Here is a 21,906-nt window from a genome sequence, read left to right on the forward strand (position 1 = left end):
GTAGTTGCCATGAGAATGATACTATCCTTTAAGTACAAACGAACAAGAATGGAAGACACCCCAGGTGGCACAGAATGGGGTTGCAGATGCCAAATTCGTTAACTCCAAAGCCCATAATAGTAAAAATGACAAAGAACACTGACATCGTGTGGCCCCTGAGCCTAAACTCAATGCGAGGTTAAATGACCACCCTGACTCAGAGGGCTACCATAAAACAGGTAAAACAGTGGCGGTGTCGTCTAGATTTTTTCGGTCGATTTTGATCGGTCTTATCGGTTTGGGTTCACTTTTGACACCCCTAATAAGGGGCATGCAATGACCATTGTGCCCCTGCATCCCTTGTATCTCTGAGTGAAGGGGTCACTATCGTATAGAAAACACTTGCCCTAAATTAAGGCACCGTTTGATAATGTGCCTATTGTTTCTGTGTCTAGAAACAACAGTAACGGATTTTCACCTTTCCAGAACAAAAACAGATTTTTTGATGTTTGATAAACTTGTTTCTCAAAAAGTTTTTTTGCAGACATAATGCCACTAAAAAATCCAATAGTATCATCAGGTGTCCAAAAGGGAGCGAGGTGTTCGATTGCCTCTTTTTAGGTTTAAATAGTTGAGAGATTTATCGGGTACAACAACCTTGTTTCGTCAAAGTCGTTTCTAGAATTGTAAATAGGCATAAATTTTGATTTATGTTTTTAAAAATGGGTGAATCAGAACAACTTTATCAGACACTTTTTATGCTGTTTCTCCATTTCTGGGAACAAGAAAACGTAAAAACGGTAGAAACAGAATGTTGTCAAACAGTGCCTAAACGGAGGAAATGATAAAATTTGTGGGGGAATTGCAATTTTAAAGCTGCCTACATGCACAAACCATGTATTGAAGGAAGGAGAAACATCCAATGTTGTTAGAATACTTCTAGCGATAATCGGTGTGGTTCTTGGTTTTCTTTTGATATCTTCATTTCTTACTCTTTTTTGGATAAGAAGATCAAAAGGTAAACCTCCATCCACGCCATTAATCAATGGCCGATTCTTAAAGCTTTCTTACAAAGAGCTCTTCCAAGCTACTGGAGGATTCTCTTCAGCTAATTTCATAGGTTCCGATAGTTTTGGCTCTGTCTATAAAGGGATTATCGACCAAGATCAAACCATTGTTGCAGTCAAGGTACTCAACCTTCAAAATTCAAGAGTTTACAAGAGCCTTATGATTGAATGCAATGCATTAAGAACCATTCGACATCGAAATATTGTCAAGATTTTAACTTCCTGTTCAATTCTTGATTCAAAAGGCAAAGATTTCAAAGCCCTTGTTTATGCGTTCATGCCGAATGGGAGTTTAGATGATTGGTTGCATCTACCGATGGAGGCACATAATGATTCAAGGAAATTAAGCCTTCTTCAAAGATTAAACATTGCAATTGATGTGGCTTTTGCATTGGATTACCTTCATTACCAGTGTTATGTAGCAATTTTTCATTGTGATTTGAAGCCGAGCAATATTCTACTTGACAGTGATATGACCGCACATGTCAGTGATTTTGGTTTGACAAGACTACTTTTAGAACATGATAACAATTCATCCCAGGCTCAAACTGGTACCATTGGTATAAAAGGATTTATTGGTTATGCTGCTCCAGGTAACAAATAAAATATACAATTTTATTTTTGAGTTATCAATATATTAAAATTTGATTTTATAGATCTAAATGCTCTTTACCAAGTTGTTTTTGTCTATTATAATCAGAATCCGTTGCAAGGTGTTGTGTTGGGACTAAAATTGAGGGTTGACTATTATTGGATATTCAAGTCCTGTTCTTAATAGTTTGATTGAGTATATCAACACACTTTTCCATCTTAATTAGGATGGATCATGCATTTATCTATAGTTACTTATATTAATTTCAATTAGGAATGCGCTATTATATGAACGCATTGGACCTTAGTACCTAATCGGACTGAATTATATCAGATTCTTTTTAATATAATCAAAAGAGTCATGGTTCGCAAATTGAAGAAATGACTATATAACTCGCTACTTTTAAATAAGGTGATCACAATATCCATATGTCGTATTATAGTTTATTTTATTATATGAATGCAAATCTCTTGTTGTTATGCTAACAACGAGAGGTTTCTAAATTTTAGAATATGGCATGGGTGGAAGGGCAACTATACAAGGGGACAAGTTCAGCTATGGGATCCTTTTACTGGAGATATTCACAGGAAAATGACCTTTATAGTTATTGTGTTGTCTTGACCGCTTAATACTCGTGAAAAAACTGGGAGAAACAAATCTTTATTATCCTCTATCTGGTAGCCTTCCAAGCATTTATGTTTGATTGAATATATATTTAAATGGGTTAAATTTGTGTGTTCTTATTATTTTTTTTTTTTTCAATTTCATTTTTTCTTTCTGTTTTTACTAATACTCGCTATTTTATCATGACCAATATAAATAAATGGGTTCATGACTCAAAACTTATATAATCTTTATCTTCATATGTGGGGAACCTTTCCTCCTCTTTCCTCTCCCAAGGAATCAAATTCTATAACCCAAGGAATTGACGCCCTCAGATTTATACCAAGTACATCGATCCAATTTTATAATCACAAACGGCAGTTTCATTAGTGATACCATTAAAGTGGGCTAGGCACTAGTAGTTGTATGCAATAGATGTACTGTTTCTGCAATTGTTAACCATGGACATTTTCCCCTATTTTTTTAAAAATTGATTTTTATTATCTTTTTATCTTTAAATCATACCAGTGGATCGGTATCAGATTGATTAAGATTCAAGACTGATACCAATCTGATTCGAACAATTTCACCAATACCGATTTGAAATTAACAAACCATAACTCCCAATAGTCTATTATGTCACATAAAAGATGAAACCGCTTTACCACCGCCCCCCCAACCCCCTCCCCCGGATAAAAATCCTCTGTTGTTCTAATCGCCTGTTTTTCCATGTTTTGCTAGGTGCAGAATGCGACACGTGGATGATGCATCACCAACGGTCAAGATGATATATGTTGGTTGAGGCTACCAAAACCGGGTTTTCTCCTTGTGAACCAGACCGAGATTTGTATGACCCAACCCGACCCGTGTTCACCTCTCTTCTTCTTATTCACTCTCTGTTATCTCTCTCATTCCCTTCGAATCCGTTTCCTCCTCTCTTCTTCTTCTTCTTCTTCTTCTTCTTCTTCTTCTTCTTCTTCACCCTCTGTTATATCTCTCATTCCCTCTCTCGGCTATTCTCGACGTATCGTTGTTGCAGTCCGGCGATCTCGACTTGACTTTGATAGCTGGGTTTCATAGCAAGAGAGTAGCGGCTGGGCTTAGCGGGATGAATTTTCATCATCCTCTTCCAAAGGTGGGACTTTGTTGAGAAAGCCGTTGAAGATTGCGTGAGCTACGCACTCAAGGACCGCCTCCCCGGCAACATGGAACCACTCTCTCTGTAACCCCAACAACTCATATTTCTCCTTTCCTTCCTCTATCTCACTCACTCTCCCTCCTCAATCCTCCCTTTCCACCTGGGCTGCATTAAAAAAAAAAAAAAAAAAAAGCATGGGATTTCTGGGCAGCAGATCCACCGCTCCTAGCCATCGGCACCACGATCGGCATCCGTAACACTGCAACATCTTCATGAAAAAAGAAAGAAAGAGAGAAGGGGAAAAATAAAAGCCAGAGAATTAGAGCATGGACTCCTCCATAATCAATAGAAAATCACTCTCCCTCCTCAATCCTCCCTTTCCACCTGGGCTGCATTTAACAAAAAAAAAGAAAAAAGCATGGGATTTCTGGGCAGCGGATCCACCGCTCCTAGCCGTCGGCACCACGACCGGCATCCCTAACACTGCAACATCTTCATGAAAAAAGAAAGAAAGAGAGAAGGGGAAAAATAAAAACCAGAGAATTAGAGCATGGACTCCTCCAGAATCAATAGAAAAGAATTAAAAATCCCCAAATCACAAACACAGGAAACCTAAATTAAAAATTTCTACCATCAAAACCAATCCATTAATGGAGCTAGAGAACCTAAATCAGAATCCCAACCCTGCTATCACGTCTGATTTCAGTATCTCCGGTGACTCCGGGTTTGGCCCTCTGGCCGAGAACGATGCCACCACTGGGGCCGGCTGGACAACAGTCTCTTTCCGTTCAACACAACCACCACCACCATCACCACCACTGACCCCATCTCCACCTCCTCCTCCGCCTCGCCCTGCCTTTTCTCCTTCTCCAACTCCTCCCACCTCGCCGCCTCTCATTCCGACTACCTCCGCTCCCTCCGCCTCACTGGCTCCGCTCTTTCCGACTTCGCCGCCGGAGAACCCCTCTCTGTTTCCGCCCAAACCCCAGCTGTTCTCCTCCGAAATCCTTCCTCAGTCTCTTTCCGTTCAACACAACCACCACCACCATCACCACCACTGACCCCATCTCCACCTCCTTCTCCGCCTCCCCCTGCCTTTTCTCCTTCTCCAACTCCTTCTCCCACTATCGCAAGCTCAAAGCTTCCACACATCCTCTCTGAATCAAGATCCAACCCGGTTCGAGTCATCACACTGGTAAACCGGATGAATAACCCTCAACCAACCTTCTTAATCTTGATCGTTGGTGATGGATTGTCCACGTGTCGCGCTTTGCACCTAGCAAAACATGGAAAAACAGAGATGGGGAACAACAGAGGATTTTTATCCCCTCCCCCCCACCCCTTCCCCCCGCAAAAAAAAAAAACCGCCAAGATTTGGAAAGGATCAGGGATTGGGTTTTGAATTAATTGTGGAGCTTCCATCTCCCATGTCACTCCTCAGGCGATTTAGTTGGGTTGAAATCGTTTGCAATTCCGATCTCGTACAATTCCGTGCAATACCACCTTCAGGCGGTGACACGTGTATTGATACTAATACAATGGTCCAGATCTGGTACAACTAATAAAATATTAAATCAGTGAAGAGGCATTTAAATCAGATCTGGACCATTGTATTGGTATCAATACACGTGTCACCGCCTGAAGGTGGTATTGTACTGAATTGTACAAGATCGGAATTGCAGACGATTTTTTTCCGATTTAGTTACCTGTATTGGTTTCAATCCATACCAACCTAGATCGCTCTGTATCAATTTGAATATTCCAATTTTACCTTTACTTTTCGTAAAAGAAAAAAATGCTATTTATTATGATTTTACCCTTGATCCGATTTTGATACCAATCTAGCATTCATTATCGGAATAGGTGGCCAATACCAATAAGATCAGGCCAATCTTATTCCAATACTTAGAACCTTGGTTCCTACCATGCAACTATAACAACATAAACTCAGCTTTTTCCCAATTGAATGAAATCGGCTACATGGATTTGTCAAAAACGATAAAAGAAAGAAGAGGGAAAAGGGGAAAAGAGAAAGCAATGAAGTGAAATAAGGCAGTGTAATACCTCTGGGCCATTCCACCTAAACACAATCGGCAACATGGAATGTTGCCCTCCAAACAGCTCTGTTTGATGTCATACTACTGTCAAGACTTAGCTTCTGCATGTCTTTCCTTGCCAATACATTAATGTTCATTTTAGGTCTGTCCCTAGCTCTTTTATTTCATTTCCACTGGATCTTATCATTCCTCCGTACTGGAACAAGGCCTCCACTGAACATGACCATACCACCTTAAGCGGCATTCTCGAAGCTTGTCCTGGATTGGAGCTATTCCCAACTCAGCTCTTACCGTTGTCATTCCCCACTCTATCGCTCCTAGTTTTTGCTGGACATCCATCTCAACATTCGCATATCTGCTACATTCAACTTATCTGTGTTACTTCTTGACATCCCAACATTCCACCATATATGATATAGTTGGTCATACGATAGTTTTGTAGAACTTTCTTTTAAGCTTGAGAGGAATACGTCGATCGCACAACACTCCAGAAGCACCTTCCCACTTCATCCATCCTATTTAATTTTGTGAGAGACAGCATCATCTATCTCCCCATCATTATTAATAACTGACTTCCAAATATTTAAAACTATCGCTCTGCGGAATCTCTCTCTCCTCAAGTTTTACCACTTCAGTCTCAATCTTTGAATTGCTAAAGTTACATACCATATATTCTGTCTTTGCTTTACTTATCATAAGCTATGTCACTATCTCATCCACTAAAACGAGATCATCAATAGAAAACATACACCATGGGACCTCTCCATGAATGTTATTTGTTAAATCATCTATGATAAGCGTAAACGGATAGGGACTTAAAGTGGATTCTTGATGCAACCCAGTGGTAATTGGGAACTCACTACTACGACCTCCCTCAGATCTCACATTAGAAAACACCCTTTTATACATGTCTTTAATTATGTCCATGTACATATTAGACAACCCTTTCTTCTCTAGTGCATGCCAGATTAGCTCTCGGGGAACTCTGTCATAAGCCTTTTCTAGCTAGTTCGATGAAGACTATATGAAGATTCTTCTTGTAAGTTCTTGATTTTCCCCACTATGACACTTATAAATTCCATTTAGATCATTGTTACATGGTGAAAGTCATTGTAATAGAGAGCTATGAGAACTAAATAAATTAATTATGTCGCTTGCATTTTCCCATGTCACTCCTCAACGTTTCGAGTTCCCACCACACTACTTATAAATTTCTATTAGATCGTTTCGGTCTCTCGAGCTAGCATTCCCTTGTAATCCCAATCGCTGTTTAAATAAATAAATAAATTCAATTACCAAATGCTCATGTAATTGAGAGACATAATGGTATACTCAAAGGGTTGCGCTTGGTCCAATGGTAAGATATGAATGTTGTGATGTAGCGGTCAAACGATCAAAATAGCCTCCTAACATTCGGGGTCAGATTGCATTATACTCATCGTCGGACCTTGTACATGCGGGAGCCTCATGCACCAAGTACGCCAATTATAAATTCCATTAGTAAGCCATACAAGATCGTCTCTTAAAGGAAATATCATTCCCCTCCCCTGAAGTATGGTGAAATATCAAGTTCCCCTTACATTTTTTCAAGAATATCACTACCCTTCTCTTAAACTCAAAGATTCTATCTATCGTCCCTTACCGTTTGAAATGGCTATTAAGTCAAATTTGTAGCTACAGAGGAGCTCAATCCGAGGAGTGATATTTCCTCTTTCTTTTATTTTGATTTTATATTTTTCTGAATTTTAAAAACTTAATATATATATATATATATATATTTTTTTTTAAATTTTTTGCGATTGATCCAGAACACCGGTACGTTTTTTGATCTCTGGATGATCCAGGCCCGGTATTGATTGATCCTATTGATATTGGATCTATATCGGGTAATACCAATACCGATCCGATACCTAAGATCTAAACCTCTGAGTGGGAGTGCAGAACCCGAGCAACGGAAGAGGATCTATCTATTCATTTTTTAGTGAAGAGATCTATCTATCTCTTCCTGTGACGCAATAATTGCCTTCCCTCTCTTCATATCGGTCGCAACCAAGGTTTGCAATCTCGGTTATTGGATTGGAATCAGTCTCTACAACGGTGCTCGTTTAGATGACATAACGTCTAAAAAAATAAAAAAATAAATAAAGAAAGAGAAGGGTATTTTCCATTCGTGCATGGGAGATTTTCCCATCGACTTCATGAAAATAGGGACAGGGGTATTGGCGTCATTCTAGATGGCCATTTTTGTCATTTCAGATTCCCATTTGACTGCAGCTAAGCTAGGTCGTGCATGATCATGCATAGAAACTTTGACCAAAACAAAAATGAAAAGTTGCGAGAAGAATATGATATGATCAAGGCTTATTTTGGTTATCAAGAAATAAATAGAATTAGAAAAATAAAATTTCAAAAAGTTGAATTAGGAGAGAGAGACACATAAACCAATCATTACATCATGATAAAATTATGTCTCTCCTCCAATTCAAAATTTTTTTTTTGAATTTATTTTATTTTATTTTTTGTTCATTTCTTGACAACCATACTGACCCTGATGTTTGGGGTGAGGAGAAAAAATTAGGCAAGTTTTTTCCTTTGGGTACTTACTCTAATAAATTTTGTTTTAGTGTGAAGGAGAACTCAAGAAAGAAGGATAAGCAAAGCGAGTGTGACAACCCCAAACCCGGTCTATATCAACGGTCCACATGATCTTTAAGTTCTAGGCAATAATGAATTGTAATAACATCCACACAACATAAGTGTAATCAAGAGTTAGCTAAACTAATATCATATTAAAATTCAAAGTTCAACCATCTATTTTTAATTTGTATATTTCAATACTTAAATTGTATGTCAATGATCATTTACAAGTCTGTCTGCATCTAGCAAAAATTATCAAATTTTCATTAATTCAATTCTAAGCCTACCACTCATTCATGTTGATTTGCCTCTAGCTTTCATTCTAAAATTGCACGACGATGGCCAATTGCAAGCCCATCCTTCTATCAATTGTCTATTTGTATTAATTCTATGGTTATCACTTAACTTTAATTGAGTATGCTTCAATTAATTAAGCAGATGATCCTTATTTATTTATTCATTTTTTTGGTTAGTGAAGTACTGTAGTTGTAGTGACTATATAGGAGTTATTTTGAGTCAAGAGAGCCAAAATTGAATATTAGAATCAGAACTGTTCTCGTTGACCATCGAACCGAATCAAACTGTAAAAAAAGTTGTGATTTTGATTTTATAGATTCTTTTCTTGATTCTGCACCAGATATGAACTGATAAAAATTTGAAAAACTAATGAATCTCTTCCTTACATTCATTTTTTTTTTTTTTTTTTTTAATTTCCTTATATACAAAAAAATGATGGCACCATACCTTATAAAATACAAAAAAATCACCCTCATTGAAATTCTTGTGCACCTCCTCATTGGCCCAGTCGTTAGTATAGAGACCACATGAATAGACAATGTCCTTTTTCCTATAAAACTAATTATATATCTACATATCATCTATATAAAACTAAATAGAAAAAAAAAACCAGCATTGTTGGATGAGTCGTTTGGATTGGCTACTCTGGGGCTGTCTGGAAAGCAATTACTTAAGGCACATTAGCCTTAATCATACTTTGAAATTCTCTTAGCTGGGCTTGGTAAAGAGGGAAAAGTTTTATGATCGTGTGGCCCCTATGCATAGACATAGAGGCACATGAAATTATCACTCTATTCCTATGAAATAAATTATCCCATTCATGTTGATGCATTTCTAGTGCAAAGAAACGCTACCAAACAGTGATCTCTTGCCCATTAAATTATTTCTAGATCTACCAGTCATCTATAAAAAGGAAAGTAAGAATAAACAGTGGCAATTCATAAATAATCTCTTGGATTCCAAGGTGAAAATACACTTAATGGAAAATCTAATCCGTATTGAGAGTTTCAAGAATCCCCAGCTTTTGCATCAACTAACAAAGAATTTGATCAATTGTTCTTACACCCACAAAGTATACATTACTATTTGTGAAAACGAAGGAGAGCTAATCTTCTCCTTCGCATTACAATCATAAGGCTATGTTTAGTCGCAAAGAGAATTTAAAGGGAAGGAAAGTAATTTTTAAATGGGAGAGGGATAGGTGTGCTGCCGAGGCAAGGTAAGTTAGCGGCCAGCACCAATGGAGGCACATGATGTGGTATCATTCAGGAAGAATATGATGATCATTTCAAAAAGGGGAAGAGAGAGATAAACACAGTGGGTGCTAGCATACCCAACCTTTTTCCTTTTTGAATTTAAAATAGAGACTTTTGTAATCATTATCACATGTGACTGTATAAACTATTTAAAATTTATCATATTTAGTAATAATGCATTTTACATGTAATATTTATTTTATATTTTATAGAAAAAAGTTTTGGATACAATGTAAAGTGAAACTAAATAAGCAAATGGAATGATTTGAAATTAGTGATATCGTCACAGATAATGATTACAAATTTTTTATTTTTTTTTAAATATTAAAATTTCACTTCCTTTCCCTTTGATTCCCTTTACAACCAAATGGAGCCTAAATGATTTATTCATCATTTTCTAGTTTTTAAGAGCCATCATCAGTAATCCTATTACACCTCCCAACAAATAGAAAGAGAAAAAGTATTCTGTCCATCTGTGCCCCCTATGCCGTGAAAATACTTAATGTGCATGGGAGCAACTAAATCTTTTCACACCTAGCGATGTCTGGGCGTAAGGAATGCGAGATAGGCAAAGTTCTTTCTCCAAAAAAAAAAAAAAAAAAAAAAAAAACTAATGCTACCCTTTCGTGCCTCTCTAATTTATTTGTTAGTTTGGGCAATAATTATTTGTCTAAGCCACAAAGAAATTTTGGCAGGCATGAAGTTGGTAAACAACAAAGGATGGAATAAAAATGAAGATTGGTTCTTAGAAAAGAGGTTACTTCATCTTATTCCACAATCCACAAAGGGTGCTTGGCCTCTATGTTTTGCTACTTTTCCACAAGTTAAGGACCTCTCAGGTTCTATAACCTTTTACCATAAAGAAGCAGCAAATTACCCAACTATGAATTATATACATACTATCTATAGCACTATCGGTGAATATGTGTAGGGTAAATAGTGCACTATGTACAATTGATGTATCTAATTATGCTCTCTAATATTAGTTTTTCTTTTCAATAAAAAAAAAAAATTATTTGTCTAAAGCCTTATCCAATGCCAAATATCCACTATAGGTCTAAAACTTTCAATTGGCTTCATTGAGGGTAATAGCTTACTATCCCATTCCCCTTGTTGATGACCGAAGAGAATAGTAAATAAGAGTAGAGACCCACAGTACATCTATTATGAATTTCTGACCACATTCTCCATATATAGGACCCCTTACCTTATCTCTTCTTCTCCTCAGTTCATAAACCCAACGACTCCTCCTCCAAATTCAGTTCCATTCATTTTCAAGAGCTGCAATGAAGTTGGTGGTTTTGTCCATTTGCACTACTACTGTCATTCTTCTCCTCTGGTGCAGCAGTTGCTTGAGCTTGGCGGCACAATATTCACCTTCATCAAGATCAAATGGAAAGAATGATAGGCTAGCTTTGCTGGCCTTCAAGGCTCAGATAATTGATCCTTTTCAAGTTTTGAGCTCCTGGAATGACTCCATTCCCTATTGCGAGTGGCAAGGCATTACATGTAGCGGTCGCCTGCATCCAAATAGGGTCAGAGTGTTGGATTTACATTCTAGTGGGTTGGTGGGATCCATAGCACAAGAAATAGGAAACCTCAGCTTCCTTCAAGAGATTTCACTCCAAAACAATAGCTTCCATGGTGTAATCCCTAGTGAAGTAAGCTTTCTATCCCAACTTGGTGTTTTGGTCCTAGACAACAATTCTTTTGAGGGGGAAATCCCATCCAACATCTCACGTTGCTCTAACCTTATGACACTCAGTTTAGATCACAACTATATTGTGGGAAAAATTCCAGTAGAACTGAGTACCTTGTCAAATCTTCAATACCTTTCTTTGGTTGGAAACAGATTGACAGGACAGATCCCACCTTCCATTGGGAATCTTTCATCCCTTCAAATCCTTATTCTGCGGTTCAATGGTTTGACTGGAAGTATTCCAGATACCATTGGTGGAATGACAAATTTAACCAATCTTGCACTTGGTGTAAACAATTTGTCTGGTATTATCCCTCCCTCTATATTTAATCTTTCCTCACTCCAAATGTTAGACATGGGAGAAAATCAGCTTCAAGGGAGTCTTCCACCAAATTTAGGGTTCAATCTTCCTGATCTATGGTGGCTTTCAATTTCAAGAAATCAATTTCATGGACAAATTCCAATTTCTGTATCCAATATGTCAAAACTTGAACAACTTTATGCTGTCCAATGCAATCTTACTGGGAAAGTAGCTATACATTTTGGAGGCTTATCAAAACTCAGTAGGCTTTCATTGGCTTCCAATCATTTCACAAGTGGAGAGGCTGATGGCCTGAGCTTTATTGACACATTGACCAACTGTACTGATTTAACCCATTTGTATCTTGACAATAGTCATTTTGGTTGTGTGCTTCCCAACTCCATAGCAAACTTGTCAACCAAACTCACTGTGCTTAGACTTGAAAAAAATCAATTATCTGGAAACATTCCAATAGGGATAGGAAACCTTGTAAGCCTACAAGATTTACGCCTATCTGATAACTTACTAGAAGGAAGTATTCCAACTTCAATTGAGAGACTTCAAAGGCTAAATGGACTTCATTTAGATGGAAACATATTCACAGGTCCAATCCCCACTTCTCTTGGAGACTTGTCAGGATTGGTTGAGCTCTACTTAGACAATAATCATTTGCATGGAAAAATACCTCCAAGTCTTGGAAAATGCAACAATTTGTTACGCTTGGACCTTTCAAATAATGGTTTCAATGGTATCATCCCCAAAGAGATATTTGGGGTTTCCACATTAATAGAGTTAAACTTGGGTGGAAATTATTTGATTGGTTCTCTACCTTTGGAGGTGGGTGGATTGACAAATCTTGTAACCTTAGAGGTTTCTAAGAACATGTTGTCTGGTGAAATCCCTAACATCCTTAGTGCTTGTACAAGCCTAACACACATTTTTATGGAGGGGAACTTATTTCAAGGATCAATATCATTGTCTCTGAGTTCTCTAAAAAGCCTTCAAGATTTAGATCTTTCACACAATAACTTCTCCGGTTTTATCCCAAAATATTTGGGAACATTTCAGTTCTTACATAATTTAAATTTGTCATATAATCATTTGGAGGGTGAGGTACCAACTGAAGGAGTTTTTAGATATTTGAGTCAAATTTCAGTCACTGGAAACAATGAGCTTTGTGGAGGTATACCAGAACTTCATTTGTCTGCCTGCTATACTCAAAAGTCAAAAGATTTCAAGCTGATAGTCATCATATGTGGTTGTGGGGCCTCTCTATGTTTGATTTTTATGATACTTTTTTTCATTATTTACCGGAGAAGAAAAGAAAGGAAAGAACCCATAACATTTTTGATAGAAGGTCATCATTTTATGATCTCTTATGCCCAACTCCTTAAAGCTACCAATGGATTCTCCTCAGCAAATTTGATTGGAGTGGGAAGTTTTGGTTCTGTGTACCAAGGTGTTCTCAATGATGGGGAAATAATTGTTGCAGTAAAGGTCCTCAACATTGACCAAAGAGGTGCTTCCAAGAGTTTCATGGCCGAATGTGAAGCCCTTAGAAACATCCGGCATCGTAGCCTTGTCAAAATCTTAACATCTTGCTCAAGTGTAGATTTTGAAGGAAATGAGTTTATGGCATTAGTATATGAGTTCATGCATGGTGGAAATCTAGAGAGATGGTTACATCCGCATGCAAGTGGCGTGCAATATGGACAAAAGCATTTAAACCTTGTTCAAAGATTGAATATTTCCATTGATATTGCAGCAGCTTTGGATTATCTCCACCATCAATGTCATATGCAAATTATTCATTGTGATCTAAAGCCAAGCAATATTCTTCTTGATGATGATTTATCTGCACATTTGGGTGACTTCGGGATATCAAGGATTCTTTCAAAAGCCACAGGTAGATCTCAAAATCAAATTAGCTCTATCGGATTCAAGGGTTCTATTGGATACATTCCACCAGGTAATATACCTCTTTTATTGATCCAGTATGATTTATTTATTTTTTCTCTTTTTTAAAAAAATTGTGATTGAGCAAATCTTAGTATGATAATCTAATTATTTCCCTCACCTACTTCACCAAAGACCTTAAATTCTAATTAGTATTTTCATATCCAATTTGTGCATCTTTGACCACTTTTTGAAGAAGAGAAAATTTAATCTATCAAACCATTTAAAAGTTGTGAGAGAAGAATAACTATAAGGTATGTATGCTTAGATGATATGTTGAGTTTCTTTACATATGTATCAAAGTTTTAATTCCATCTTTTAGTACTGTAATCATATCATACATTGAATGCCATAGGCTATAAACTGTGATTTCAAATGATGCATTTAGTTTCTATGGGGGTTGGTAGCTTTTCCTATACATAGATTAATGTAGTCAGATGTCACATTAAATTTGTGCAATCAAATTACTTCGATAACATGCCATTAGATTATCTATTTGATTTAGATCCAAAACTATAGACCCTAGAGAAGCATATGTTCTTTGCATACTCACTACAAGAAAGAATTTGAAAATAACTTAACCTCTCTTTAGATGCAAATTGTGATGCTAGATACGCACCTCAGCCAAACTCAAGACCTAAATAACATGCTCTACGGGATTATTTGTCTATTTCCGTGCCTTGTCATTCTTCTAATTTAGAGCAATAGACTTTGCTTCTATTCTCCTTAGTTATAAAAGTACTAATCTAAGATGCATAAATTCCAGAGTATGGTGCAGGTGCGGATGTTTCAACTCATGGTGATGTATACAGTTATGGAATTCTACTGTTAGAGATGTTTACAGGGAAGCGACCTACAGATGAAATATTTAAGGATAACCTTTATCTTCATGGCTGGGCTGAGATGGCTTTGCATGATGGAATGATTGCTATTGTCGACCCATCCCTTCTCCCCATGGAAGAAAATGAAATAGAATTAGAAACAACCAACATCATTGGAAGTCAGCGATGCATGAAGGATAGAGTGCGAGAATGTCTTAATTCAGTTATTAGAATTGGGGTTACTTGCTCAACTAAATCACCATGGGATCGAATGAACATGAATGATGTGGTCAAAGAGCTACATTTGATTAGGGACATTTACCTTGGAGGTGAACCATAGTAAGGGCTATGAAACTTCGTAAGTATCCATTTCCTTAAAAAAAAAAGAAATATTAGTTTCCGCTACTTTTCGATGAAGATGAAACTTTTTGCTTGTGTATGAACTAACTACCCTTTTGAATTTATTAATTTGAATAATGAAAAGGGTTATGGCATTTTTCTTTTACAGGTGTTTGGGAGGGGTGGAGCAAGCCATATTGCCTTTTGTTCACTGATTTTCTTGATGAGGCTTTTGTAACTTTGCTGGCCTAAAGTTATTTTGGTTAATAATATCCTCACTTTTTTTTTTTCACTAAAAATTCATTGGATTAAGAAGAAAGAAAGAATGTATAGAAAAATAAAAAACTAGCACCACCAACATACAAAAATAGACTAAGAAAAAAACAGACCAACCCAACCTTTGGCATTGCCATTTGCAGGAGAAGGCCCCCTTAAAACTTAGTCTAATGCAAATCCAAAAAGTTCAGAAATCGAAATCAATGGGAACGGAAAAGCAGGATTCAAGGAGAACTAATGGGATGGGTAGTCTGCCAAGTTTTCATTTTGTTAGTAATAAATTCCATGGCTTCTGAGCAAGATGTAGGTCAGAAATCAAAATAGTAACAAATTGTTATCAACATAAAGATGTATGTTTCGTCAATTTATAATCTAGGTGAAGTTGAGTCTTCTTTTCTATACCCCCCCTTTCTTTTTCTAAATAGGCATAAAATCCTTTGAAAGCACATTTATTTTATTTAATATATATATATATATCTATATCTAAGGACATTTTGATCAATGACTTCCAAGAAGGGGAATTGACTAAAATGCTCACTTGATGCCTTTTTCCCTCCCTTGGAATGTAGCCCCTAGAACATGCACTCCTGAAGATCTCAGCTTCTCTAAACAAGGTTATTTTCTTTGTTTAAGAATAAGATAAGAGTGTTTATCAAGGTTACTACTAATAAGAATAAAAAAATCCATATATGAATGCTAGATTAATTGGCACAAAATTTGGTGCAAAGTTAGGGTCGCCCTGCCTAAGAATAACTTTATTTTAAAGCCATAAGATAGAGATTAAAGCTGGAAAGAAGTGCTATGAATGATGGTGCTTATCCTCGGTACAACCCAATAAATTTGGCACGTGCCCAATCTAGAGAAAATAGTATTTTGCAACAACTTCTTCGAAAACACTTTTAGTTTATGCAAGGGGGGTGGGGGAAAGAAGTCACATGATGACATTACAAATTTCTTAATCCGAAGAAGTCCTTCCTATAGCAAGAAGAATTTAAACAATTCCGATCTTATAGCACCAATCGAAACCGAAATATTGTTAATGTTCTTCTTTAGAGCTTGCTCCAATCATTTTCTTATGGCAATGACCTCTGCATTTTTATCATATAAGGAACTTGTTTCCTCTTCTCCTACTACTAAAAGAAGGCGCTTATTAGAATTTCAACAAATAAAACCATATGATTTGATGGCTTGAGAGGAATTGTAGAAGATTTCATGGCAAGGCCAAGTCCAATCCTGAAAAGCACTATCAGTGGAGGATTGAGCAATATCACGGTTCTCTGACATTACTTGCTTTTCCAACTCATGGAATAAAATTACAGAGCTGACATATATGGAGGAGTCTGAATTGGGAATTAGATTGCATTTATCACATGTGATATATATATATATATATATATAGAGAGAGAGAGAGAGAGAGAGAGAGAGTTTCACGTAAAGAAGGTGAGCAATATTGTGTTTCGATGTAGAGACTGATGTTCCCGGGTTGACAGAACAAATCCAATACAAATTGAACCAATAAAAAATGTGTCTTGAAAGTGAACCTTTCAATATATACTTCATCACCACACAGTTGCCGATAATGAGAACAACTGATCTATTTTCCCAACAGATACCAAGCTGAGTAAGGAAACTAGATCACGAGTTATGTTTCCATGTAGAGACCAAGCTGAGTAAGGAAACCAAATTGGTCATGATGGAGGATCCAGATTAGGTTGGTCAATACACACCCACAAGTTCTAGGTGGAGGGGACCGACCCTTCAACTTATTTGGCAGGAATTGGAAGCGAGCTACCGAGAGAGCCTTTGTAGGAGCATCAGTGAGTCGATATGTGGGAAAATAAACTGAATGATGAGTTGGCGGTGGCAACACGCTCACACACACGCAGAAAAAATGAAAATTGATCTCAATGTGCTTGTTGTGAGCGTAGACCACCATATTTTCCAAAAAATAGGTGGTGCTAATATTATCAGACCATAAAATTTGGGGGGGGGGGACATAATAAAGATTCCAACCAAATAAGTTCAGACGAGGTATCGGCAAGAGACTTGTACTCAACTTCAATGGAAGAACAAGCTACAATTTTCTGCTTTTTGGAGGACAAGAGATCAAATTAGGTCCACGAAAATGGAAAAGCCGCCAGTGAAGTGATGATCAATGGTATTGCCTACCCAATCCGCATCAGAGAACGCCTGCACAGAGGTAGTGGAGGAGTGCTTAACCAGAAGGCCATGACTGCTGCTCTGCTTTAGGTAATGGAGAATCCTTTTGACAAGACTCCAGTGATCCTCAGTAAGGTCATGTATGTGCTAACATGCCCTATTGACTGTGAATGCAACATATCAAGGCATGTGAGGGTGACATACTACAATACTCCAACAATGGAGTGATACTTGCTGGGGTCAGACATAGGTGCACCCCCTGAAGGCGATACTGAAGGGTTGGTGGCCATTGATTGGGGTATGGACTGGCTTGCAATCATCCATATCTGCTCAATGAAGGAGATCTTTTATATACCGTGTTTGGGATAGAAGAAGACCCTTTGGATGGGGGAGTCACTTCAATCTCCAAGAAAAAAATGCATGGGATGAAAGTCCTTAATGAGGACGAAGTCCATATCATGATCGATTTATGTGTCTATCTCTTTCCTTAAATTCAAATTTTTTTGATTTTTTATATTCTTTTCATTTCTTGATGACCAAACTAACCCTTAGATTGGGGTGAGAATAAAAATTTAGGCAAATTTTTTTCTTTGGGTACTTATTGTTAGACTGTCTAGGGTTTTACAGCGAACCTTAATCGGTTCCCATACAGACAACTAGAATACGATGTCGAATAAAAACATGAAGAATCAATGTGTACTTTGCACCTAGTATGCTAAAGACGAAATCGATACAATTCCTCTCAGTTCTTTTCTCTTGATTATGGATCTTCTATAGCCTCTTAGGCCTCCTTGAGTTCTCTCACTTTTGTGGTAAAGTGGAAAAGTATGAATGATGGCTGTAGGGACTGAAAACCTAGTATATATAATACTGTCCTGACCTAAAACCCTAAACTACAATGGTTTAGGCTAGTTTATCCCTAAACTTGAGAGTGAATTGAACTAGTTCATGTAACTTGACTCTCACCCATTTAATCAATCCGAATAATTAATTAAGACCATAATCCTAATAATCTCATTTTTTTTTTTGCTAAAAATTTATTGTATTAATAGAAGAGGAAAAAAGAATATACAAAAGCATTATCACATTTGGAATCTGAAAATTTCTACTCCACCTTCGGCATTGTCATCAGCAGAGAAGAACTCACAAAAGAATCCAAATAAAAAAAAATTGGAAATAAATAGAATACATTAAAAGAAGCGGTATCTAGGCCGAGATTGACAATCCACTTCCAACTATAGCAATCAGCACAGGCCAGGATTGGATAGGAGAAGAAACTTTGAATTTTGTAGCTGTTTTTGCCAAGAAATCAGCCACAGGATTTGCTTCACGCATACAGTGAGTAATTTTCCTAATAGTCTCCCACTTAGACTATATTAATTATAAAGATGTTTTTTAAATTAGTGTGGTCATAGAATCTCATTACATTAATCACTTTACTGTGATTCAGTTGAAAAATTCACTCATATCGAACAACAACAGAAGATACGCCTCCATATACGACATATAACTTTCTGTAATTATAAATATAAGCAAATTTATAAACACAAATCTCTATGGGATATTAACATGGAAATAACGACATATCCTCAAATCACACTGTTATCATTCCATGTAGGTCCTTAATTATGATACTAACCTTTACTGTGGCAAACCGCCTTTGATCTGAGGTTAATATCTAATTGTGACTTCCACCTATAAGTTGTGGTAAACATTGCGTATGAACTGTGACAACTACTACGTTTAAACTGTGGCAAAAACGGCCTATAAATTGTGACAAGTACAACCTTTAAATTGTGCCCCATGAAAATAATGACATCTCCTTGAATGACACTATTGTCATTCCATATAGGTCATTAACTGTGATATTAGTCTTTACTGTGGCAAACTGCCTTTGATCTGGAGTTAATATCTATTGTGGCTTTTTGCTTATATGTTGTGGCAAACATTGCTCGTGAACTATGACAAGTTTTTTTTTTTCTTGGTAGAAAGAACTGGGGCAAGTACTGCCTTAACTGTAGCAAAAACTACCTATAATTGTGACAAGTACTATCTTTAAACTCTTGCCCCAAAACATATAGGCTAAAGTTTCAAATATAAATAAATAGTCAACAAAAAGCAAAGCTCCCACTAACCAAGCATATCAAAAGACTAAATATAAATGTCTGAACTTAAAGAAATAAATCTTCACTGCTCTAATGGCTTCAACTTCTACTCTCTCTCCTTTGCTAATTTGTGTCTCTGAGAGGACTAGGTTTAGGATCCTTAAGTGCTAAATTTAAGTTAAGAATACCCAAATGCAATTCCAATCCCTCCACCTATTTTTGATAGTTGACACTAGTAAGAATTGGGATAGAAGACAAATAATTCGAGGGAATGGTCATCCTGCTAGGGCAATAATAACAACACAATACATATGCCAAATTTTAAAATACAAATCACAATATTAAGTGTGTAATATCATCAAAATAACTAAAACTATATCTCCATCCTTTGGGACAAGAATTCACTGATCCTCTTATTTCCTTATCTTAACTGTGAAAATAACACTAACTTTCCAAAATTTAATTACCTTTGGGCAAAAGAACCCCTAAGTCAATATCCTTTCATAACAGATGAATATTTATCTATAAACCTTGATGACATCACATTTGAAAAAATGTCATCTTTACTGTCAAGAAATACACAATTTTTTTTTCCGCTAAAGATCAGGAATTTTATTGAAGACAAGAGAAAAAATACAGCTCAAAAAAAAATTTATAGGCCCCCACCTTCGGCATGGCCATCAATAGGGGAGAATAAATTGAAAAAAGATATAAACATTAGATAAATCGAAATCTAGGTCTCGATTTTGCATCGTGGGTAATCTCCGACCGAATGTGAGATGGCAAAAATATATTAACATCTGAATACCTTGATTTTGCTACCGCCTTTGCAAAAAAATCTGCTACGCAATTAGCTTCTTGAAAACAGTGAGTTATCTTCCAGCTAACGGAATTCATACAATCCTTTATAGACAACCAATCCTGAAAAACAAACTAAGGAATTGATTTGGATTGAAGTGCTACCACCACTGTTGCTGAATCCGTTTCAATCCTTCACAATTTAAATGTTCACAAACTTTGATAAAATAACCCTTGGGAAAATATCACATTTATTGGGGAGGTAGACACAATCAAATTGAATGTACTACTTTGGTGGATTTCTCTCAATTCTATCATGTTTTTCACATTGGAGATGTATCTATATATACATAAACATACATTTATAAGTGTCACTAGAACAACAGAAATTATACAAGAGTTATAATCATAACTACATTCCTATCATTTGGGATAAAAATGCACTGGTCCTCTTGCAAATCTATATTTATCATTAAAAGAATAATAACTTTTGAATTCCTGTCACCTTTGGGTTAAAGAACCCCTAAGTTACTATAATTTTCATTAACTTGGGTGACATCACCTTTGGGTAAAGGTCATCAACTTATTATGTTGGGGAAAACATGGAAGAATAAAATGTGCCACTTTGGTGGATTCCACCCACCCTTTTATGGTTTCCTGGAAATAAACTTTGCGGCCAAATATGTGTAAAAGCTTATGCCCAGTTTAATTTCAACAGATTTATTCATCATAAGGTGTTCCAAATATGACATGCAAGCAAATAATACCATTAATTTTTTACATACGTTAGTCATAAATAACTTTTGAATATCATAGTAATGATAAACTAATGCGAAAACATGCATAAACAAAAATACAATTTTGAAGCCGTTATAAAACAAAGATAAAACACTACAATTGTTCCAAAATAGTTATGAAACTGTTGGCGCCACAAGGGCAATTCGTGCGTAGGAGAGAATCGTGGGCTGACTGTAAGATTCAAAGAGTCCGTTTTCCATAGAAACATGGTGCCAACATGTGAGGTTAGTTGGAAGTGTGTGCGTAAAAGGCTATGGTCATGGGGATAGGTGTCATGAGCACATTGGGGCCTAGCTTAGTGGGAGTAGTGGGCTGGTGGCACACATGGAGAAACGGATAATCAACAAGCTATATAAAGGAGAACAAGTAGGCCAAAAAAGAGACAATCAACCAATCATACAGCAACCCAACAACAATGCAACTCTTTTATTCTTTTACATGTCATTTTCTAGAATTATAATTAGAATAAGACTCTTTGTTTTACCTCAGATTTCTTTCACAATGTCCAACTATTGGACTCTAATGCCTTGTATTCAGAACTCCTTTGGAAAAATATACTATTGTTTAATTCCCTTGTCCATTGGTGGTTTCTGATTGTCAAAGTCCCTGGAGCGATCGGTGCAAGAAGAGAGAGAGCCCAAATTGTTTGATCGAAGTCAGGTTTATTAGTGAATCTGATCAAGAAGGATTCTGGCACATCCAAGCAACCTTCAATATGGTCAGTTGGTCGTAATGTACTAGAGAAGAATTTCGTGGCAATAGGAATAAAAAATCTGGGTCTCATTTTCTTGTATTGAAGCAACCTAGAATATTGAACTTCCTCCCATTGGTTTGATCAGTCAAATATTAATCAATAACATCCCAAGTACATGATAAACATTATGATGACTAATAATATTTTATTATTCACAAGACCTTGAGACTAAGGTTCTAAAACTCGAGAATGGTCATGGGATTGATCAAGGCTGATACCGTTCTGATACCGATTGATACTGACCATTTCATTCCTTTTTTTTTTTTTTTAAAT

General features: G+C 36.7%; 2 protein-coding genes and 1 pseudogene across 2 annotated transcripts; 2 read left to right on the top strand and 1 right to left on the bottom strand.

The window, feature by feature from the left end:
- Positions 1-701: 701 nt before the first annotated feature.
- Positions 702-1,790, top strand: LOC122065338 (probable LRR receptor-like serine/threonine-protein kinase At3g47570). The gene is made up of 3 exons (XM_042629139.1): positions 702-742; positions 990-1,639; positions 1,747-1,790. Exons 1-3 carry the CDS (start codon positions 702-704, stop codon positions 1,788-1,790), a joined length of 735 nt encoding a protein of 244 aa, XP_042485073.1.
- An 8,992-nt stretch (positions 1,791-10,782) lies between these two features.
- LOC122065342 (probable LRR receptor-like serine/threonine-protein kinase At3g47570) lies at positions 10,783-14,989 on the top strand. The gene is made up of 3 exons (XM_042629143.1): positions 10,783-13,595; positions 14,349-14,761; positions 14,912-14,989. The coding sequence occupies exons 1-2, from the start codon at positions 10,913-10,915 to the stop codon at positions 14,741-14,743; spliced, it is 3,078 nt and encodes a 1,025-aa protein (XP_042485077.1). The 5' UTR covers positions 10,783-10,912; the 3' UTR covers positions 14,744-14,761; positions 14,912-14,989.
- A 3,635-nt stretch (positions 14,990-18,624) lies between these two features.
- Positions 18,625-21,906, bottom strand: part of LOC122065339 — a 9,006-nt pseudogene continuing 5,724 nt past the window's right edge.

Source organism: Macadamia integrifolia, unplaced genomic scaffold (assembly GCF_013358625.1).
Source record: "Macadamia integrifolia cultivar HAES 741 unplaced genomic scaffold, SCU_Mint_v3 scaffold1980, whole genome shotgun sequence".
Taxonomy (NCBI): domain Eukaryota; kingdom Viridiplantae; phylum Streptophyta; class Magnoliopsida; order Proteales; family Proteaceae; genus Macadamia; species Macadamia integrifolia.

What these genes read in the sequence shown, in the direction of transcription:
- LOC122065338 (XM_042629139.1), top strand. Translation starts at nt 702, where the DNA reads ATGGGTGAATCAGAACAACTTTATCAGACACTTTTTATGCT. An exon ending in TATCAGACACTTTTTATGCT is followed by an intron (nt 743 to 989) that starts GTTTCTCCATTT and finishes TTGGATAAGAAG; the next exon opens with ATCAAAAGGTAAACCTCCAT. An exon ending in TATTGGTTATGCTGCTCCAG is followed by an intron (nt 1,640 to 1,746) that starts GTAACAAATAAA and finishes TATTATAATCAG; the next exon opens with AATCCGTTGCAAGGTGTTGT.
- LOC122065342 (XM_042629143.1), top strand. Translation starts at nt 10,913, where the DNA reads ATGAAGTTGGTGGTTTTGTCCATTTGCACTACTACTGTCATTCTTCTC. An exon ending in TATTGGATACATTCCACCAG is followed by an intron (nt 13,596 to 14,348) that starts GTAATATACCTC and finishes CATAAATTCCAG; the next exon opens with AGTATGGTGCAGGTGCGGAT.